The sequence below is a fragment of the Phocoena phocoena genome, chromosome 6 (assembly GCF_963924675.1).
Source record: "Phocoena phocoena chromosome 6, mPhoPho1.1, whole genome shotgun sequence".
In the NCBI taxonomy this organism is placed as follows: Eukaryota; Metazoa; Chordata; class Mammalia; order Artiodactyla; family Phocoenidae; genus Phocoena; species Phocoena phocoena.
The window spans coordinates 15,969,223-15,985,599 of record NC_089224.1 but is presented as its reverse complement, the minus strand read 5'-3'; the positions used below and the strand labels follow the sequence as shown (position 1 = coordinate 15,985,599).

Sequence of the window (16,377 nt, the reverse complement as noted above, 5' to 3'; positions counted from 1 at the left end):
AATATTGTGGAGGTTTATCTTACTATATAGCCTATTAGGTTCCTAGCTCTTTGTTAATTGAGAAAGGGGGAAAGTTTAGTCTCCTGCAGGTACGCAGGAGGTGTGTGGGGAGGGGTGTGCCACCAACGGAAGGGTAGGGCTAGGGATGGTTGAATCAGACACAGGGATGTCTTCTGGAAATGGCCACTGATCATGCATCCTCCTCCTCCAGTCAGGAGGAGGTCAGATGGTTCTCCTCCTCTTCCTCCAGTCAGCTGGTTCTCTTGCTGCTGCGGTCTTGGGATCTGCCAGAATGAGGCATAGGTAGGTGCTCCCTTAGGTTTGGGGCTCCAGCTCCAGCAGTCTTGGGGCCAGGAACCAATTCTCCGAAGCCTGCTTTTCTAATGGGACACGTAAGAGAGGACACCACTGAGGCGCGGCTTCCTAACGCGCATCCGATCGGGGAAAGCGCACTTCCGCTCCACAGTTGGAGCGGGATGGCAGGCCGGGGTGGGGGAAGGGACAGGTCAGTGGAGAGGAGGGAGGGACCATATCCGGGAGAGAGGCAGCTTCCGACCAGTGGTCGCGCTTCCGGAGAGGCGCTTCCGGTGGCGGCAGCAGCAGCGGCTGTGGTGGTTCCGGGTGTCTTTGTCCCCCCGGTGTCGCGGCCCTGGCCCGCAGGTGGGTTGCGGGGCCTTCCGCCGCCCCTCTGCCTCTTCGCCCCTCCCCTGGCCGAGGGGCTGCGAGGGCCGGGCCTCGAAGATGAACCGGGCGCGGAACGGGCCGAGCCCCCCTTCGGCCTGCAAGTTCCGTCTCCCTGGCAACGGTCTCGGCCCTGGGGGCGGGCGGGAGGAGGAGAAGCCGCGCGCCTTCGTCCTCCCACGGTGGCCTGGCCGCGGCCCGCCCCGGGAGACTCGGCGCCGGCGGCTGATGAGGCGGGAGCCGAGGGCCGGGGAGCGCGGGAGCAAGAGGGCGGGCGCGCAGCCGGATTCGCGTTCGGCCGGGCCACGGAGCTGTCTTCCCACCCGCCCGTCCGGGGAACAACGGGCCGGGCTTCCGGGGAGAGGGCCCACACCATCTCCTCTCCGGCAGCAGTCTCCTCCATTTTTCCGGGCCTTGCGTGGAACTCTTTGGCGGATGCATTGAATGAATGAATGTCATCGGGGCTCTTTCCAACCCTCCACTCTCCCCAGCTATCTGAGGGTGGCGTGGCATAGTGAGAGGAGCTCTAAGTTGTCGGGAGATCTGGGTGTGAGTCCTAGTTTTGTACCTACCTGGTTATGTGGCCTCGGGCAAGTCTCAGTCCCTCCGAGCTTCAGTTTCCTTTTCGTTGAAAGAGCATAACAGTATCACCCACCACTAGATTATTGTGAGGGCTGACTGGAACATTGTAATTTCTCCATTTCCTGCTCCTTTTCATATTCTCACCATCCGTCTCCTCCTTTCCTTCTCAGTATCCATCTCTCCATTTTCCTTAAGATCCTTAGTTCCTTTTTTGGGGTAGATGGAAAATCTCCCTATGGGCTGTTAATTTATTTCTTTTCTGATTGAAGGTTTTTCCCCAAGACCCTGAAAGAGGACAGCATTCCCAATGTCCCAGTTTAAGCGCCAGCGGATCAACCCACTACCAGGGGGGCGCAACTTCTCAGGTGAACACCTTTATCTCTACCTGGCCTAGTACTGGGAAGTGTGTGTTTTGGAGTTACTCTTTCAAAATGTGGCTTTTGGGGTTTCCCTGGTGGAGTGCAATTTGCTGCTGATTATTCTTAGGAAAAAGCGTGACCACAGTAGTTGTCGGCGAAACCCTGTGTGGGACATGCTTGGATCCACTTTGCTCTTTGGGTTTACCGTTTCCTGTAGCTGAACTTGTGCTTAAGATGGTAGGTGCAGTTTCTGGATTGCTTCTGTGTTCCAATAGGCGCAGCTTCAACATCTCTTTTGGGTCCTCCTCCTGGTTTGCTCACTCCTCCTGTGGCCACAGACCTGTCCCAAAATGCCAGGCACCTTCAGGTAGGTTGGGCATCCTATCTAGTGAGTTTCGGCCCTCGGGACTACCCCAGCATGCATGGTTGCCCGATGCTTTCATTCTTACATCACAGTGTTCATCCTTCCTGACACTCCTGTCCTTGGCCAGTCCAGAGGCGACTAGACATCTGTGACTGGGGAGTCCTAGGTTCTGGCTCTAGGGAGATCTCTAGGGTGCTTCTTGGAATTAAAGAACTGGAAATCTTAGAAGAAGCTTATGACCCAAGAATCAATATGACTCCCCCCAGTAGATTGATTGTGTCCACTGTACACATGCTTCCTTCTGTATGTATGCTTCATTCCATGGGAATCCGTGCAGTACTCTTGATTGAGCTGAGGGTGGGGCGGGGTGGATGAAGATGAGATGCTAATGGCAGAGCATGGACAAATGCTCCCTATTACCTTCAAACTGCACTCTTCTCTTACAGGGTGGAGAGAAGCAGCGGGTCTTCACTGGCATTGTTACCAGTTTGCATGACTACTTTGGGGTGGTGGATGAAGAGGTCTTTTTTCAGCTAAGGTAGGCTTGAGGCTGATCCCCTTCTGGAAATGCTTATTGGATTCAGTTCTGTCACCATGCTGGTGGGTCCCCTATAATGCCATTGCTTTGCTGTTGTTATGCAAGGTGTGAGAAATCTTGATGGCAAGGGCCTCATAGGGACAGTCAGGGTGGCTTGGCCAGGGTTTCTCTCCTGACTGGGTCTCCTGGCTTGTGTGCTGGCAGTGTGGTGAAGGGCCGGCTGCCCCAGCTGGGTGAGAAGGTGCTGGTGAAGGCTGCATACAACCCAGGCCAGGCAGTGCCCTGGAATGCTGTCAAGGTGCAAACGCTCTCCAACCAGGTATTCATCTCTCCTTGGCATGTTTATTGGAAAGGCGTGGGAGGGAACCTTACTTTGGTCAAGGGGTTGGGGCTGCATCTTTCCAAGGTAGTGAGCAGGTCGGCTATGGGATGCCCTGAATTTCCTGGTTGCTGTTTTGCAGCCCCTACTGAAGTCCCCAGCACCTCCCCTTCTACATGTGGCAGCCCTGGGCCAGAAGCAAGGGATTCTGGGAGCTCAGCCCCAGCTGATCTTCCAGCCTCACCGGATTCCCCCACTCTTTCCTCAGAAGCGTGAGTACCAGTGGCATGGATATTGGGCGTGTGGCTTTATGGGGTACTTGGGATGAATGGACTTGTAACTGTTAGGTTGCTGCTCTCAGAATAGACGTGGATATTTCACGCGCTGGAAGAAAGGTACAGGATTGTTGGGCAAATATTTAGGGGGTTTTGAGTCACCAGCCATTTCCTTTCTGCAGCTCTGAGTCTCTTCCAAACATCCCATACGCTTCATCTGAGCCACCTGAACAGATTTCCTGCTCGGGGCCCTCATGGACGATTGGATCCGGGCCGAAGGTAAGAGGATGATCAAGGAAGAAAGGAAAGGTGTTTTATTTTATTCGCCTCTAAGAGAATGTCCCTTTTTTTTTTTTTTTTCACCTGTTGACACTAACATTCTCTTTCAACAGCTAGATCCTAGTCCCTTTACCCTGAAATAGGCTGATACATTGAGATGTATATACAAATATCGGAACTTCATAAGCTGGTTCAGCAAGTAGGGATTTGGTGTAATTCATTTTTCAAAGTATCATATTGAATTTTTTAATGTATAATTTTCCTTTTTATTTCTTGTGCATAAGGTTGAGACACCAAGAATCAAAACTCTCAAGAAAATAGTAATTGTCCAAAAAAAGTAACTCTGCAGTGTATTTTTTAAATTGAAGCATAATCTACAATATTATACCAGTAGATTGGCTATTTTTATATATTACGAGGTGATCACCGCAATAGGTAGTACCATCTGTCACCATACAAAGCTATTACTATATTATTGAGTGTATCCTCTGTGCTGTATGTTACATCCCCATGACTTGTTTTGTAACTGGAAGTTTGTACGTCTTAATACCTCTTCACCTATTTTGCCCATTCCCCCAACTTCCTCCCCTCTAGTGACCACCAGTATGTTCTCTATACCTGTGAGTCTGTTTCTGGTTTTTTTATGTTTGTGCATTTGTTTTGTCTTTTAGTTTCCTCCAGTGCATAATTTAATTCTTAGTTTAAAATGTGTTTCTTTAAATACACTGTACAGTTCAGTGGTGTGGTAGACTGTGTGTGTTGCACTCTGCCCAGAAATCCAGGTCTGTGCCGTGGATATGCAGACACGGCCTTTTGTGGAGCAGGCGTGGTGGATTTGGGCCTTTGGGGCATCCCAGGCCGTCCTGTATCATCTGAGCGTTGGGGGCTGCCAGGAGGAGCATACTTCCTGTTCTCTCTGGCTCCCGTGTTCCTTATCCTGCCTTACTCTCTCCCTAAAAGCTTTTGTTTATTTCCCTAGGGCTTACGCTCTAGACTAGTTTGCTTTTTAGACTTGTTCTAGTTCTGTCCGTCTTCATTTTAAATTTTATTATGAAAAATTTCAAGTATAAGCATAGTAAGTAAAAAAGGATGATGAACCTTCACATACCCGTCACCCAGCTTAAACGAGTATCAGTGTCTGCCATTCTTTTTCATCTACTCCCTGCCTCGTACTTGATTTTTTTTTTAAGGTAGAATTTATTTAGGTTGATGTGCACAAATCTTAGATGGACAGTTTTGACGAATGGAAAATCCTGTGTAACTCTCACCCCTATTAAGATATAGGACATTTCCATCACTCTAGAAGGTGTTCTCATGTTCTGGTTCTCTTCTGAAATAAGAACTGTTCCGAGAAGGAAACAGCCCCCTATCCCAGAGGCCAGTAGATTATTACATGGTAAGGGCTGAGAATGCAGTCCACTGAGAACATGTAAAAGGAGCACGGAGTTCCTCAGAGAAAAAGTTTAGGCAAAGTGATTTAGCTAGTCTCTGTGCTGAAGCCACTGTTTGTTCCCTCGGGATAGGTCACGTGAACACTAAGGAGGCGGGAAGGCTTTGATTGTGTAGGATTGTTTTCCACTGTGTCTCTGCTTGAAACACTCTTTCATTCTCAAGTTACTGGTATACGTCTTGCATACACCCATCTTCTTGGTCTTCCAAATTTACAAGGACTTTCCACCTGTCACATTCCATGAGTTTATTAAAGGCTTCATTCAGAATCACAGCAGGTGCCCTCAGGGATAACGTAGCCTGGGTGGAAATCAGTGGCTGCTATTGACTTCCTGCTTTAGGTTCACATTCAGCCTTTCTATACAGCCAGTTGCATTTGATTGTCCTGGACATGCCAAGCCCCGTGCAAGACCTATGTTCTGTTACTTTGGCCGTAATGCTTCAGTGTCATGGCTTCTCGAGAAAGGAGACATGACCATTGGGAGGGAGATATTACCATCAGTCAGGAGTGAGAATCTGCAGACTCATTCTGCAAAGGGGGCAGTAGGAATGAGGTCACCCTGAGGGGGAACAACAATTTATAATGGAGTCGCCCATGTTAGCGTTTGACTGGAAACCAGGTTTTATTTTGAACTTCAGGTTTTGGGAGGCAGGAAACAGTGTCTCCTTTGGATTGCTAATGCTGAACTACTGCGGTTTTTGGACAGGGCTATCCAGCTGGATATACCATCTCAGTATCCGGCTGAGGTTACGGAGATGGCTTCCACTGGTCATGCCTTATGACCTGTTCCTGGCAATTCACAATAAGGGGCGAAAACTGCTCGCTGAGTTTACAGGATTCAGTGGAACGTCCACTTTAACTTGAGGTTGACAGCATTTACTGAAGAGTTCACTTCAGTCATGGGTGAGCCGAAGAGAGTTGTCAAAATAACTGGAACAGTTCTTCTGTTAGAGACACAGGAGTGCTGACATCCCACAAGCGCAAGATTAGAAGGCAGCTTCTGGAGGGAGATGCTATGAGCAAGGAAATTACCCAGGCAGAAATATGAGAAAAGAAGAAAAACTTTGTGTTAAATATAATCAAGTTTGTTACTCAGGGGTGTAATGACTAGGGAAACAACCCAGGCAGGCCTAAAGGGAAAGAGTAGACACCTTCTGGTAAATATAATCAACTTGGCATTACCTCAGCACGAAGAATTGACAATTGATTTTATTTCCCTTGTGAGACATGGGGTTTTTTTCCCCTTATCAGTCTGGCGTTTTATGATGGTCTAAAGGTTTTTTCTCTTCTATTATTTTTTTTATTGCCCCTGTAACATAGTGATAATATAATAAGTGATTTATTACAAAAATGTATAAAGTAGTGCATGCTATTATATAAAGTTAAAAATACTATAAAAATATATCATTCCCTCTTTCCCTTTAAAGGTAACCATTTAAAAACTTTTAAATTAAAGTATAGTTAATTTACAATATTGTATTAGTTCCAGGTGTACAACATAGCAGTTGTACTCCATTTAAAGTTATAAAATGTTGGCTATGTTCCCTGTGCTGTGTGTTACACCTTTGTATCTTACTTATTTTGTACATAGTAGTTGGTACCTCTTGATCTCTTACCCTTATCTTCCCCCCCATCCCCAAGGTAACCATTCTTAAAGACTTTTAGAAAATAATTTTGAAAAGCAAATTTACTTTCTGCTACTTTTCCCCCCATGTTCTTTTCTAGTCTTTGTCTATATATATGCATACTTTTTATAATTTAAATCTGAGTTCAGATTTTTTTATACGTTCTTATCGAACATCTGTTCCGTCTTGCGCTGTAACCCTCATAATTGTTTTAATGGCTGTATGATTACTGTACTTATTTACTATGAAAATTCAGGATTGCTAGATACACACATGGTTTTTTTTTTTATAAATTTATTTATTTGATTTTTGGCTGTGTTGGGTCTTCGTTGCTGCGTGCGAGCTTTCTCTAGTTGTGGCGAGCGGGGGCTACTCCTCATTGCGGTGCGCGGACTTCTCATTGTGGTGGCTTCTCGTGTTGCAGAGCACGGGCTCTAGGCACAGGGGCTTCAGTAGTTGTGGCATGCGGGCTCTAGAGCGCAGGCTCAGTAGTTGTGGCAGACGGGCTTAGTTGCTCTGTGGCATGTGGGATCTTCCCGGACCAGGGCTCGAAGCCGTGTCCCCTGCGTTGGCAGGAGGATTCTCAACCACGGCGCCACCAGGGAAGTGCCACACGTGGTTTTCTTACTCAGCTTGAATTTCTTCTACTATATATAACCTTTTTTCTTCTTCTGAATTAACTTCCTTGGGATAAATTTTTAAGAGTGAAATTACTGGATCAAAGGGTTTCAGTATTTTTATGACTCTAATGTGTAGTGTTAAGGGTTTTTACCAGAACTGTCTTTTTTTTTTTTTTTTTTTGCGGTACGCGGGCCTTTCACTGTTGTGGCCTCTCCCGTTGCGGAGCACAGGCTCAGCGGCCATGGCGCACGGGCCCAGCCGTTCCCTGGCATGTGGGATCCTCCCAGACCAGGGCACAAACCCGTCCGTCCCCGTCCCCAGTCCCCTGCATCGGCAGGCGGACTCTCAGCCACTGTGCCACCACGGAAGCCCCAGAACTGTCTCTTTTAATGAAACTTGACAGAACCCGTAGCATGGTGCCATATGTATATATATCTTAGTAAAAAAAAAAAAAATCAGTTAAATTCTTCTTCTCATTTCAAAAAATTATATTAAATATAAGAAAATTATTCATCACCTTTATCTGTCAGAGGTATCCACCATTAATATTTCTTTTTAAAGCTTTTTTTGGGCACATTTGAGGCACTATTGTATATATAGTGTTCCATATAATTCTTTTTTTTTTTTTTTTCTTTTTGTTTAACATGAATGGTTTTGTGTGTTATTAAAAGCATTTAAATATCTTAATGTCTTTTGTAACACTCTTATATGACTGTTAGCATGGCTTCTTTATTTTTAAAGTTGGGGATTCAGATGGTTTCCAGTTCTTTTTAGGCCAGTATGTACTGAATCTATATGTAACAGTGTGGTCTCTTCCTTCTGGTAATGGATCAACCTCCAGCGATGACTATGACTCCAAGAAACGCAAACAGCGGGCTGGTGGAGAGCCTTGGGGTGCTAAGAAACCAAGGCATGACCTGCCTCCTTACCGAGTCCATCTCACTCCCTACACTGTGGACAGGTGAGTGGTGAGGCTGGGGTGGGGGCTGAGACTTGTAGCTGGTAACAGTTTCTTGTGTAAGTGAGATATAGTCTGGGAGTAAGAGTGAGTGTGTGTGTGTGTGTGTGCGCGTGCGCTCATGACCTTTTTGTTTCACTTTTGTTTTTTAATGTGACAGATTTTTTACTTCAAAATCTCAAGTTCTGACCAGCATAGCACCACTGACATGGGTGCCCTTGATAGAACTTTATGATTTGATCACCAGAAATTGTTATGCCAGGCTATAATTAAGGCTTATCAATCAAAATCCAGGTGCCCAATACCAGTTGTAAGTCAGGTAGAAACTGTGGGTCATAGGAACCGTGGGACTGGTTTCCCAGGGAAGCTCTGAATTATTTTTTAAGTGCTACAGCATGTATGAGGACACTGGCCCACAAGCTTACTCCGCACACGTAGAAACTCACTGACTGAGAGGTGGATGAGCAATTCCAGATTCCGTCTAGCAGGGGAGATGCAGGGCTCCAGCTGCTGTATTAGAGATAAGGCCCCAGAGCCAAGTCCACCTAAGTCCGAGCTGAGGTGAGGGCAGCCTCCTGGCACCACCTCCTCAAGATGGCAGGGAAGGAGGGCTGCCACTGCTCTTCCCCTGTCACCGCTTCCTCTCTCCAGGCCCAGGCAGGGCTTGTTTTTCTCCATGCTGACCCACCTGCCTCCCAAGGTTAATCTGATGAGATACTGGTCCCCACATCATCACCACTGGAGGGGTGAATATAGAGCCTCCTCATGTGGTCAGAACATGACTGCTAACAGTTAGCCACACACACACACAGCTGTGGTTTTTTCCTAAAACACAGCTGGAAACCTATTGTACGTACCGTTCAGTACTTTGCTTTTCCACTTGTCTTGGAGTTTATTCTACGTTAAAGTTGATGAGACTGATCTCATTCTTCGTAGCAACTGCACAGCATTCTACTAAATGAATGGACCAGAATTTATTTAACCAGTTCTCCATGTTTAGTCTTCAATTATCCTAAACATTGTTGTAATAATAAACATCCTTCTCTAGACATCTGCGTGGACAGGTGCAAGCATTTTGTTGTGCTCAATTCCTAGAAATGGAGTAGCTGGCTCACAGGTCTGTCAGCCTTGACAGGTATTGCCAGGCCGCTCACAGAGGCGGTATCGGTTTACGTTCTCACACGAGGTGTGAGGTTCTTGCACCCCCAGCCTTTGCCAACACTGTGTTATCCAGCTTTGTGATCTTTGTCAGTCTGATAGGTGAAAAGTGATACCCTGATTTGAATTTAATTATGAGTGAGATTGAGCATGTTTTCATGAGCTCGTAAGTCTCATTTCTTTTTCTAAGTTATCTGTTGCTGTCCGTTTTTCCAGTTTTCTCTTAGACTTGTGAACTTTCTTAGTGACTTGTGGGTTCCTTTTATATTAAGACAGTGACCCTTTCTCTGTCACATATTGCAGATGTCTTTTTTTGTTTTCCTTCCCCAGGTTGACTTTATTTTGCCACTAGAGGTTGTGACATTTTAGTGGTCAAGTCTGATCCATTTTTATTTTTTCAGAAGTGTCTTACTTAGAAAGCTCTTTTCTCAGATTATAAAATAATCTGCTCCCTTTTTCTTTCAAGTCTTTTATGGTTCCATTTTAAAAAATAATTTAGTCTTGGCTCCATCTGGACTCCCTTGCTTTCTTCCCATAGCTCCACCTGTGACTTCTTAGAACTCCAGCGCCGCTACCGCACCCTGCTGGTTCCCGCAGATTTTCTGGCTGTGCACCTGAGCTGGCTGTCGGCCTTCCCTCTGAGCCAGCCCTTTTCCCTCCATCATCCAAGCCGCATCCAGGCATCTTCTGAGAAGGAGCCAGCTCCAGACGCTGGTGCTGAGCCCACGTCCATAGACAGTGACCCTGCTTACAGTTCCAAGGTGAGTTGGCTGGGGTCCTGCCTCTTTATCCCGTTGTTGCAGGCTGAGAAAGCTCTCGGGTGTCTCCTTTATGCTGTCCCTACCAGGTACTGCTGCTCTCTTCCCCGGGGTTGGAGGAGTTGTATCGTTGTTGCATGCTCTTCGTGGATGACATGACCGAGCCAAGGGAGACGCCAGAACATCCTCTGAAGCAAATTAAAGTAAGAGCTGGAGCCCAGGAGGCAAGACTCACTCATTGACGGTGTTCAGTTCCTGTCAGCTCCGCTCCTGCTCGGGAACTCATAGAAACGGGGTTTCGGGGCTGAGATACCAGTCGTTTTACCAGGAGGACAGCATGGCTGAGAGATGTTCTTTCTTACCAGAATTGTGTGGGGTTCACATTCATGGGTAGAGATACCCCTCCCGCCCCCAGTGTGGCGGACCCTTTGTTCCCCACTGGTGGCAGGTTGCCTCCCTGTGGGAGACCCACATGATTGGTTTTTCGTTTCTTACCCCTGGTCTCTTTTTGCAGTTTTTGCTGGGCCAGAAAGAAGAGGAGGTAGTGTTGGTGGGGGGCGAGTGGTCTCCTTCTCTGGATGGCCTCGACCCCAAGGGCGACCCGCAGGTGCTCGTCCGCACTGCCATCCGCTGTGCGCAAGCCCAGACCGGCATCGACTTGAGTGCCTGCACCAAGTGGTGAGTGGCTGCCCGAGCTGTTGTCTGTGGCTGCCCAGTGAGTGGCGAGACCCGGCAGGGAGCCAGGCTTCTGCTGGGCCTTTCTGACCTGTTAGTTCCCGTCTGTTCCCTAGTCCCTGCTCATCACCCGCTTCCCTCCAGCCCTCGCAGTGGTCGTGAGCGCGGTGAGGGGTGTGTAAGTGTGTCGAAGGCCAGCTGACCCTCCAAGGCTCGTCAGATGTGGCCCCACAGCCACATTCCGTGCTCCTTCTTGTTGCCATGGCACCTCGGATAGTAACTGTCCGCTTACTTGTCTCTCCCCACTGACTAACCATTTCTTGAGGACTTGGTCTATATCTTTTATTTCTGCGCTGTCAGAATTTGGCACACAGTATGTGCTCATTAAGTGCTGATCGGAAACTGAAGCCCTCACGAACGTCATGGGTCAGTTCTGCATCTTTCCTTCTGCTGTGAGCAGGTGGCGCTTTGCTGAGTTCCAGTACCTGCAGCTGGGACCCCCGAGGCGGCTCCAGACCGTGGTGGTGTACCTGCCGGACATCTGGACCATCATGCCTACTTTGGAAGAGTGGGAGGCCCTGTGCCAGCAGAAAGCTGCAGAGGCAGCTCCCCCGCCTCAGGAGGTGCCAGTGGTGAGGCTGAGCCTTACGAACACGTGGGGAAAGTAGGGGCCCTGGGCCCTAACCCCTGGACCCAGGTGGTCATAGCTCTTGACTTTTTGTCACAGGAAACAGAGCCTACAGAACAGGCAGCTGATGCATCAGAGCAGGCAGCAGACACCTCTAAACAGAATGCAGAGAATCCGGAGGTCACTGCACAGCAGGAAATGGACACCGATCTCCCAGAGGCCCCTCCACCCCCTCTAGAACCCGCTGTCATGGCACGCCCCAGCTGTGTAAACCTGTCCATCCATAGTATCGTGGAGGACCGGAGGCCAAAAGAAAGGATCTCTTTTGAGGTAGGTGTAGGAGTCTGGGGCCTGTGGGGCAGGGCGTATAGGATGGTGGGGTTTGGAACACCCCGTGTTTTGATGCTCGTGACCCGTGCCTCTTCCACCAGGTGATGGTGTTGGCTGAGCTGTTTCTGGAGATGCTGCAGAGGGATTTTGGCTATAGGATTTATAAGATGCTGCTGAGCCTTCCCGAAAAGGTCGTGGCCGCACCTGAACCTGAGAAGGAGGAGGCGGCCAAGGAGGAAGAAGCGGTCAAGGAGGAGGCCAAGGAGTCCAAGGATGAGGTACAGAGTGAGGGCACAGCTGCCGAGTCAGATGCCCCGCCGGTGAGTACCTCTGCCCCTGTGCACGGGCACTGGGGCTGCACATGGTAATGCTGAACACAACTGGGGCTGCGTGGCACCAGCGCTGCTCCGAGTGCTTTAGGGCTCTCCTCTCATCACCCCTCGCTCACTGCGCACACGCGCTCTGTGACCCTGGTGTGACTCGGGTGCGGGGCGCCTGACTCTCCCACGTGGCCACACAGCCCGGAGGTGGTTGGTGTACCTGGGAGAAGGGAGGTGGGCCTGGAGCAGTGAAGGGAAGCGTGGCTGACACGGCAGCATGGAAGTCTCCATTAATAGGAATGCTTTGATGGGTACAGGTGTTTCGATTACCTGACGGTTAACTAGAACACTGCATTTTCTTAAACGTTTCTAAAGCACATGGGTCTTCTTCTTGCCTAAATACTGTCAAGTAAACAAATTTCTCACGGGACTGAGATTGACTCTTGAGGAGAATCCCAGGTATCTGGAACTCGCCCTGGTCTGCTCTGTGACCCCCATGTAACGAAGTGTGTTAAATGAGACGTCGCGTATGCGCCTTCGGCGCGGTGCCTGAACGCGGCTGACGCACAGATGTTAACCATTGTTATTGTTGGTAGTCACAGGGGCAGTTCCTCTCATCATCTTGGTCTGCTTCTCCTAGAAGGAAGACGGGCTTTTGCCCAAACCCCCATCTTCTGGGGGAGAGGAAGAAGAGAAACCCCGGGGCGAGGTGTCCGAGGACCTCTGCGAGATGGCCCTGGACCCCGAACTGCTGCTGCTGAGGGACGATGGGGAGGAGGAGTTCGGTATGTCTGGCGCCTGCCCGGGTGGCGGCTTCCTGGCTCTGTGGCTCCCGTCCTGGCTGTGTGTGGAGCCAGTCCGGGCCTGTGTGCTCCCAGCTCCAAGTTCATCTCTGGCTTTCTGTAGCAGGAGCCAAGCTGGAGGATTCCGAGGTCCGGTCGGTTGCCTCGAATCAGTCAGAGATGGAGTTCTCATCCCTTCAGGACATGGTGAGACCTCTGTGCCTCTCTGGGTCTCAGTGACAGGGAAGCTTAGCAAGGCCTCTGACTCACTCCTGGGAAAGGGGTGCTTTTCCTAAATGACCTCTGGCATCTTCTGATAGACGAAAGACGAAAGGTGGTTCTTGGCTTATGGGATGGCATGCTCGTAGGATCCAGGAGAGCACTTCGGTATCTCCATCAGGGCGGATCTGAGCGAGCTGTCTGACCTGGGAGCACCCAAGATTCCTCTGTGTGTGACAGCCGCTGGGGCGAAAATGCCCCAGAGGCCTTTGGTTACAGGCCAAGGGACTTGCCTGGCCCAGGGTCCGGTCTCTAACTGGAAGGGTGTTGAGTGTGTCAGCCAAGCTGCTTGATTTTTTTTGTTTTTTTTTAAACTCTGCTTTTTATGTTGGAGTATAGCCAATTAACAATGTTGTGGTAGTTTCAGGTGCACAGCAAAGAAACTCAGCTATACATGTACATGTATCCATTCTCCCCCAAACTCCCCTCCCATCCAGGCTGCCGCGTAACACTGAGCAGAGTTCCCTGTGCTCTACAGTAGGTCCTTGTTGGTTATCCATTTTAAATATCAGGCGGCTTGATTTTATAAGGGCTTCGTCCTGGGTGATTGAGCATCAAGGGACCTGTTTGTAAATCCTGTTCATCCTTGTTTCTCTTTTAGCCCAAGGAGCTGGACCCCTCTCCTGTGCTCCCTCTGGACTGTCTTCTTGCTTTTGTCTTCTTTGATGCCAACTGGTGTGGCTACTTGCATCGGCGAGACTTGGAGAGGATCCTGCTTACCCTTGGGCTCCGGCTCAGCGCAGAGCAGGTGCCTTCTCACGCCCCGCCCTTCTCACGCCCCGCCCTTCTCACGCCCCGCCCTAGGCCTCTCTGAGATGCCTCGCCCGAGGCTCGGGATGCTGTGGTTCTAGGTTCTTGCACGCCATTGTGGGGGGACTTGCACCTTCTCATCCGTGGGCATCTTGGGTGTGTGCTTCCTACAGGCCAAACAGCTGGTCAGCAGGGTGGTGGCCCAGAACATCTGCCAGTATCGGAGCCTTCAGTACAGCCGCCCGGAGGGCCCGGATGGGGGGCTCCCTGAGGAGGTGCTCTTCGGTGCGTACTGTGCTCTGCGGCCTTCTGGGGACAGCGGAGCAGGCTGCTTTGTCCCGGGACCGTCCCTGAGTCTTTTCACGGCCCTTCTAGGAAACCTGGACCTGCTACCTCCTCCTGGGAAGAGTGCCAAGCCGGGCGCTGCCCCTGTGGAGCACAAGGGCCTGGTGTCCCACAACGGCAGCCTCATCAACGTGGGGAACCTGCTGCAGCGTGCGGAGCAGCAGGACAGCGGGCGGCTCTACCTGGAGAACAAGATTCACACACTGGAGCTGAAGCTGGGTGAGTGGCTGCTGGCGCGGGGACCTGTTGCGGCCGGGCGCAGACGCAAGGAGCCGAGCGGGAGGCCCGCCCCTCAGCCTCCAGGCCTCTGGCCCTACACTCCCCTCCTTAGCTTGGCAGTCTTTCCTGTCTTCCCCCGCCAGAGGAGAGCCATAACCGCTTCTCAGCCACTGAAGTGACGAATAAGACGCTGGCCGCAGAGATGCAGGAGCTGAGAACCCGGCTGGCTGAGGCTGAGGAGACGGCCCGGACGGCGGAGCGACAGAAGCACCAGCTTCAGCGGCTGCTACAGGAGTTCCGAAGGCGCCTGACCCCCCTGCAGCTTGAGGTGCAGCGGATGGTTGAAAAGGTGAGCCTCCTGGGAGAGCCGGCCGCCGGGCGGGGAGGCTGGGTCAGGGCAGCCGGCACGGGGCCGGGCCCAGGTTTGCCTTGCTTCCGCCTCCATGCGCCAGTTTCTTATGGAATCGATCAGTCAGCAGCTGGCACCCTGGACTCTCCCAGGAGGAAGTGCTCAGTAGTCCTCGGATCTCGGCCCTTCCTCTGAGTGAGTCCGATTCTCGTGACATCTGTTTCAAACAGGCAGACAGCTGGGTAGAGAAGGAGGAGCCAGCACCTAGCAACTGAGGGGCCTGGTGCAGGAGCTGCCATCCTGTGAGGTCAGCGATGGAGCCTGCTGAAGTTAGAGCCCTTTTGGTTCTAGAAAGAAGCTGGAGCAGGACCTGGGAGCCATAGGCAGGGGTGGCTGACCCCTGTGCTCGGCCTCTGTAGAGGAGCTCAGGCCGTCAGGGTGGGGTCTGTCTGTGCCGTGTGGGACGGATGAGTGAGGAAGCCGGTTCCACTTGCAACTAAATCCAACATCTTCTGCACCCCTCGAATGTCATTTTGCCCTCTACCTTGGGATTCCTCCTGGGGCCCTTTCGTCTTGTGCTTTCTCCTGTCCTCTTCCAGTTTAGAATAAGACGGGAGGAAAAGGCTTTTTGAGTCTGTTGTAAGGTCTGATGCCAATAAACCGAAGAAACAGACGCGGAAGCTGGCTGGGGGTAAGAGCCCCTTCCTCCGGATGGCACAAATCCTGCCAGGTTTCAGGAGCAGGTTCTGGGGGGAAGGGTCTCCCATGGCCATCGCAGGAACAGAGTCAGTCAGTGCTAGCGAGCGTTTAGCGTTGGGCAGTGTTTGGCAGTGAACACTGTTCCAGCCACCCCAGACTTGCCAGAAGAAACCAGCACCTCTTTTCCCTGGCTCCCCATGTTCAGAATGTGGTATTGGCTCTGGCCCAGCCTTTTCCCTGTTCCCCATAAGTCTCGCCTCTTTCCATAATCCGTGGTTTCAGTTTGACTTTGTATATAAAGTGTTCTGTTTTGGTTTTTTTTTGGCTTTTTGTTTTTTAAATAAACCAAAGTCAAAACAAGCTAAGTGTCCTCCGTAACTCTCCCCTCGCTCCTCTTCTAGGTCTGCCTGTGCTCCGCCCTCCTCCCAACCCTCAGCGCAGCCTCTGCTCGATGCAGGTGTCACCTCCGGAGGGTGGGGGGGGCGGCGTGCAGCTCTGGGCTCTGCTGCCCAGGAGAGCGGGGCTGCCGCGGGGTCTGGGAAGGACTTGGGGTGGCTCCTCCCCTCCTCTCTTTTTAGTTACGGCACAACGATATACGGACATTTTATTGAAAACTTTTTACTTGGAAAAATAAAATCCCAAATAATGAGGTGAGACATAAACCCACTGTTGTTGCTCTGAGGCCTGTGACTCGGTCTGTGACATTTTGTGGGGTAGGCTGTTGACACGCGTCGAGTCCCAGCTTCCTAGGGAAGCTGCAAGACTTGGGGCTCTGCCCTGCAGTTGACCCAAAGTCTAGAAGTGGGCAGAGCCGGCCGCTGTCTTGCCGAGAGGCTGGGGTGAGGGGCCTGTTGCAGCTGGGAGACCGTGGCTTTCACATTGCCCAGGGCAGTGTCGAGGCCTCTCCCAGAACAGGCGAGTCTGAGGTGAAAAGGCAGCAAGGGTGGGTGACTCCCCAGGGTGGCCCTTTTGGAGGTAGACGTGATCCCAACCGTGCGAGCCAGGCTAAGACTTCAAGGGAGCAGACAAGAGCC

At 50.7% G+C, this 16,377-nt stretch overlaps 1 protein-coding gene across 2 annotated transcripts; it reads left to right on the top strand.

Annotated features, from left to right (window-relative positions):
* Positions 1-568: 568 nt before the first annotated feature.
* CCAR2 (cell cycle and apoptosis regulator 2) lies at positions 569-15,700 on the top strand. Of its 2 annotated transcripts, none has more exons than XM_065878438.1 (21): positions 569-660; positions 1,533-1,628; positions 1,898-1,989; positions 2,433-2,524; positions 2,729-2,843; positions 2,986-3,115; positions 3,301-3,397; positions 7,935-8,054; positions 9,748-9,970; positions 10,057-10,170; positions 10,482-10,645; positions 11,103-11,274; positions 11,370-11,600; positions 11,702-11,920; positions 12,561-12,705; positions 12,830-12,909; positions 13,583-13,729; positions 13,905-14,016; positions 14,107-14,295; positions 14,439-14,644; positions 14,875-15,700. In XM_065878438.1, exons 2-21 carry the CDS (start codon positions 1,571-1,573, stop codon positions 14,917-14,919), a joined length of 2,751 nt encoding a protein of 916 aa, XP_065734510.1. In that variant the 5' UTR covers positions 569-660; positions 1,533-1,570; the 3' UTR covers positions 14,920-15,700. The 2 variants fall into 2 exon arrangements, with proteins under 2 accessions (XP_065734510.1, XP_065734509.1); XM_065878437.1 differs by lacking the exon at positions 569-660 and adding an exon at positions 836-1,230 and having other exon boundaries at positions 12,827-12,909.
* Positions 15,701-16,377: the final 677 nt, after the last annotated feature.

Bases quoted from the DNA above. Each gene is read 5' to 3' on its own strand.
- CCAR2 (XM_065878437.1), top strand. From the start codon at position 1,571: ATGTCCCAGTTTAAGCGCCAGCGGATCAACCCACTACCAGGGGGGCGC. The intron at 13,730-13,904 runs GTGCCTTCTCAC...TGCTTCCTACAG, and splicing joins TCCGGCTCAGCGCAGAGCAG to GCCAAACAGCTGGTCAGCAG. The intron at 14,645-14,874 runs GTGAGCCTCCTG...TGTTTCAAACAG, and splicing joins TGCAGCGGATGGTTGAAAAG to GCAGACAGCTGGGTAGAGAA.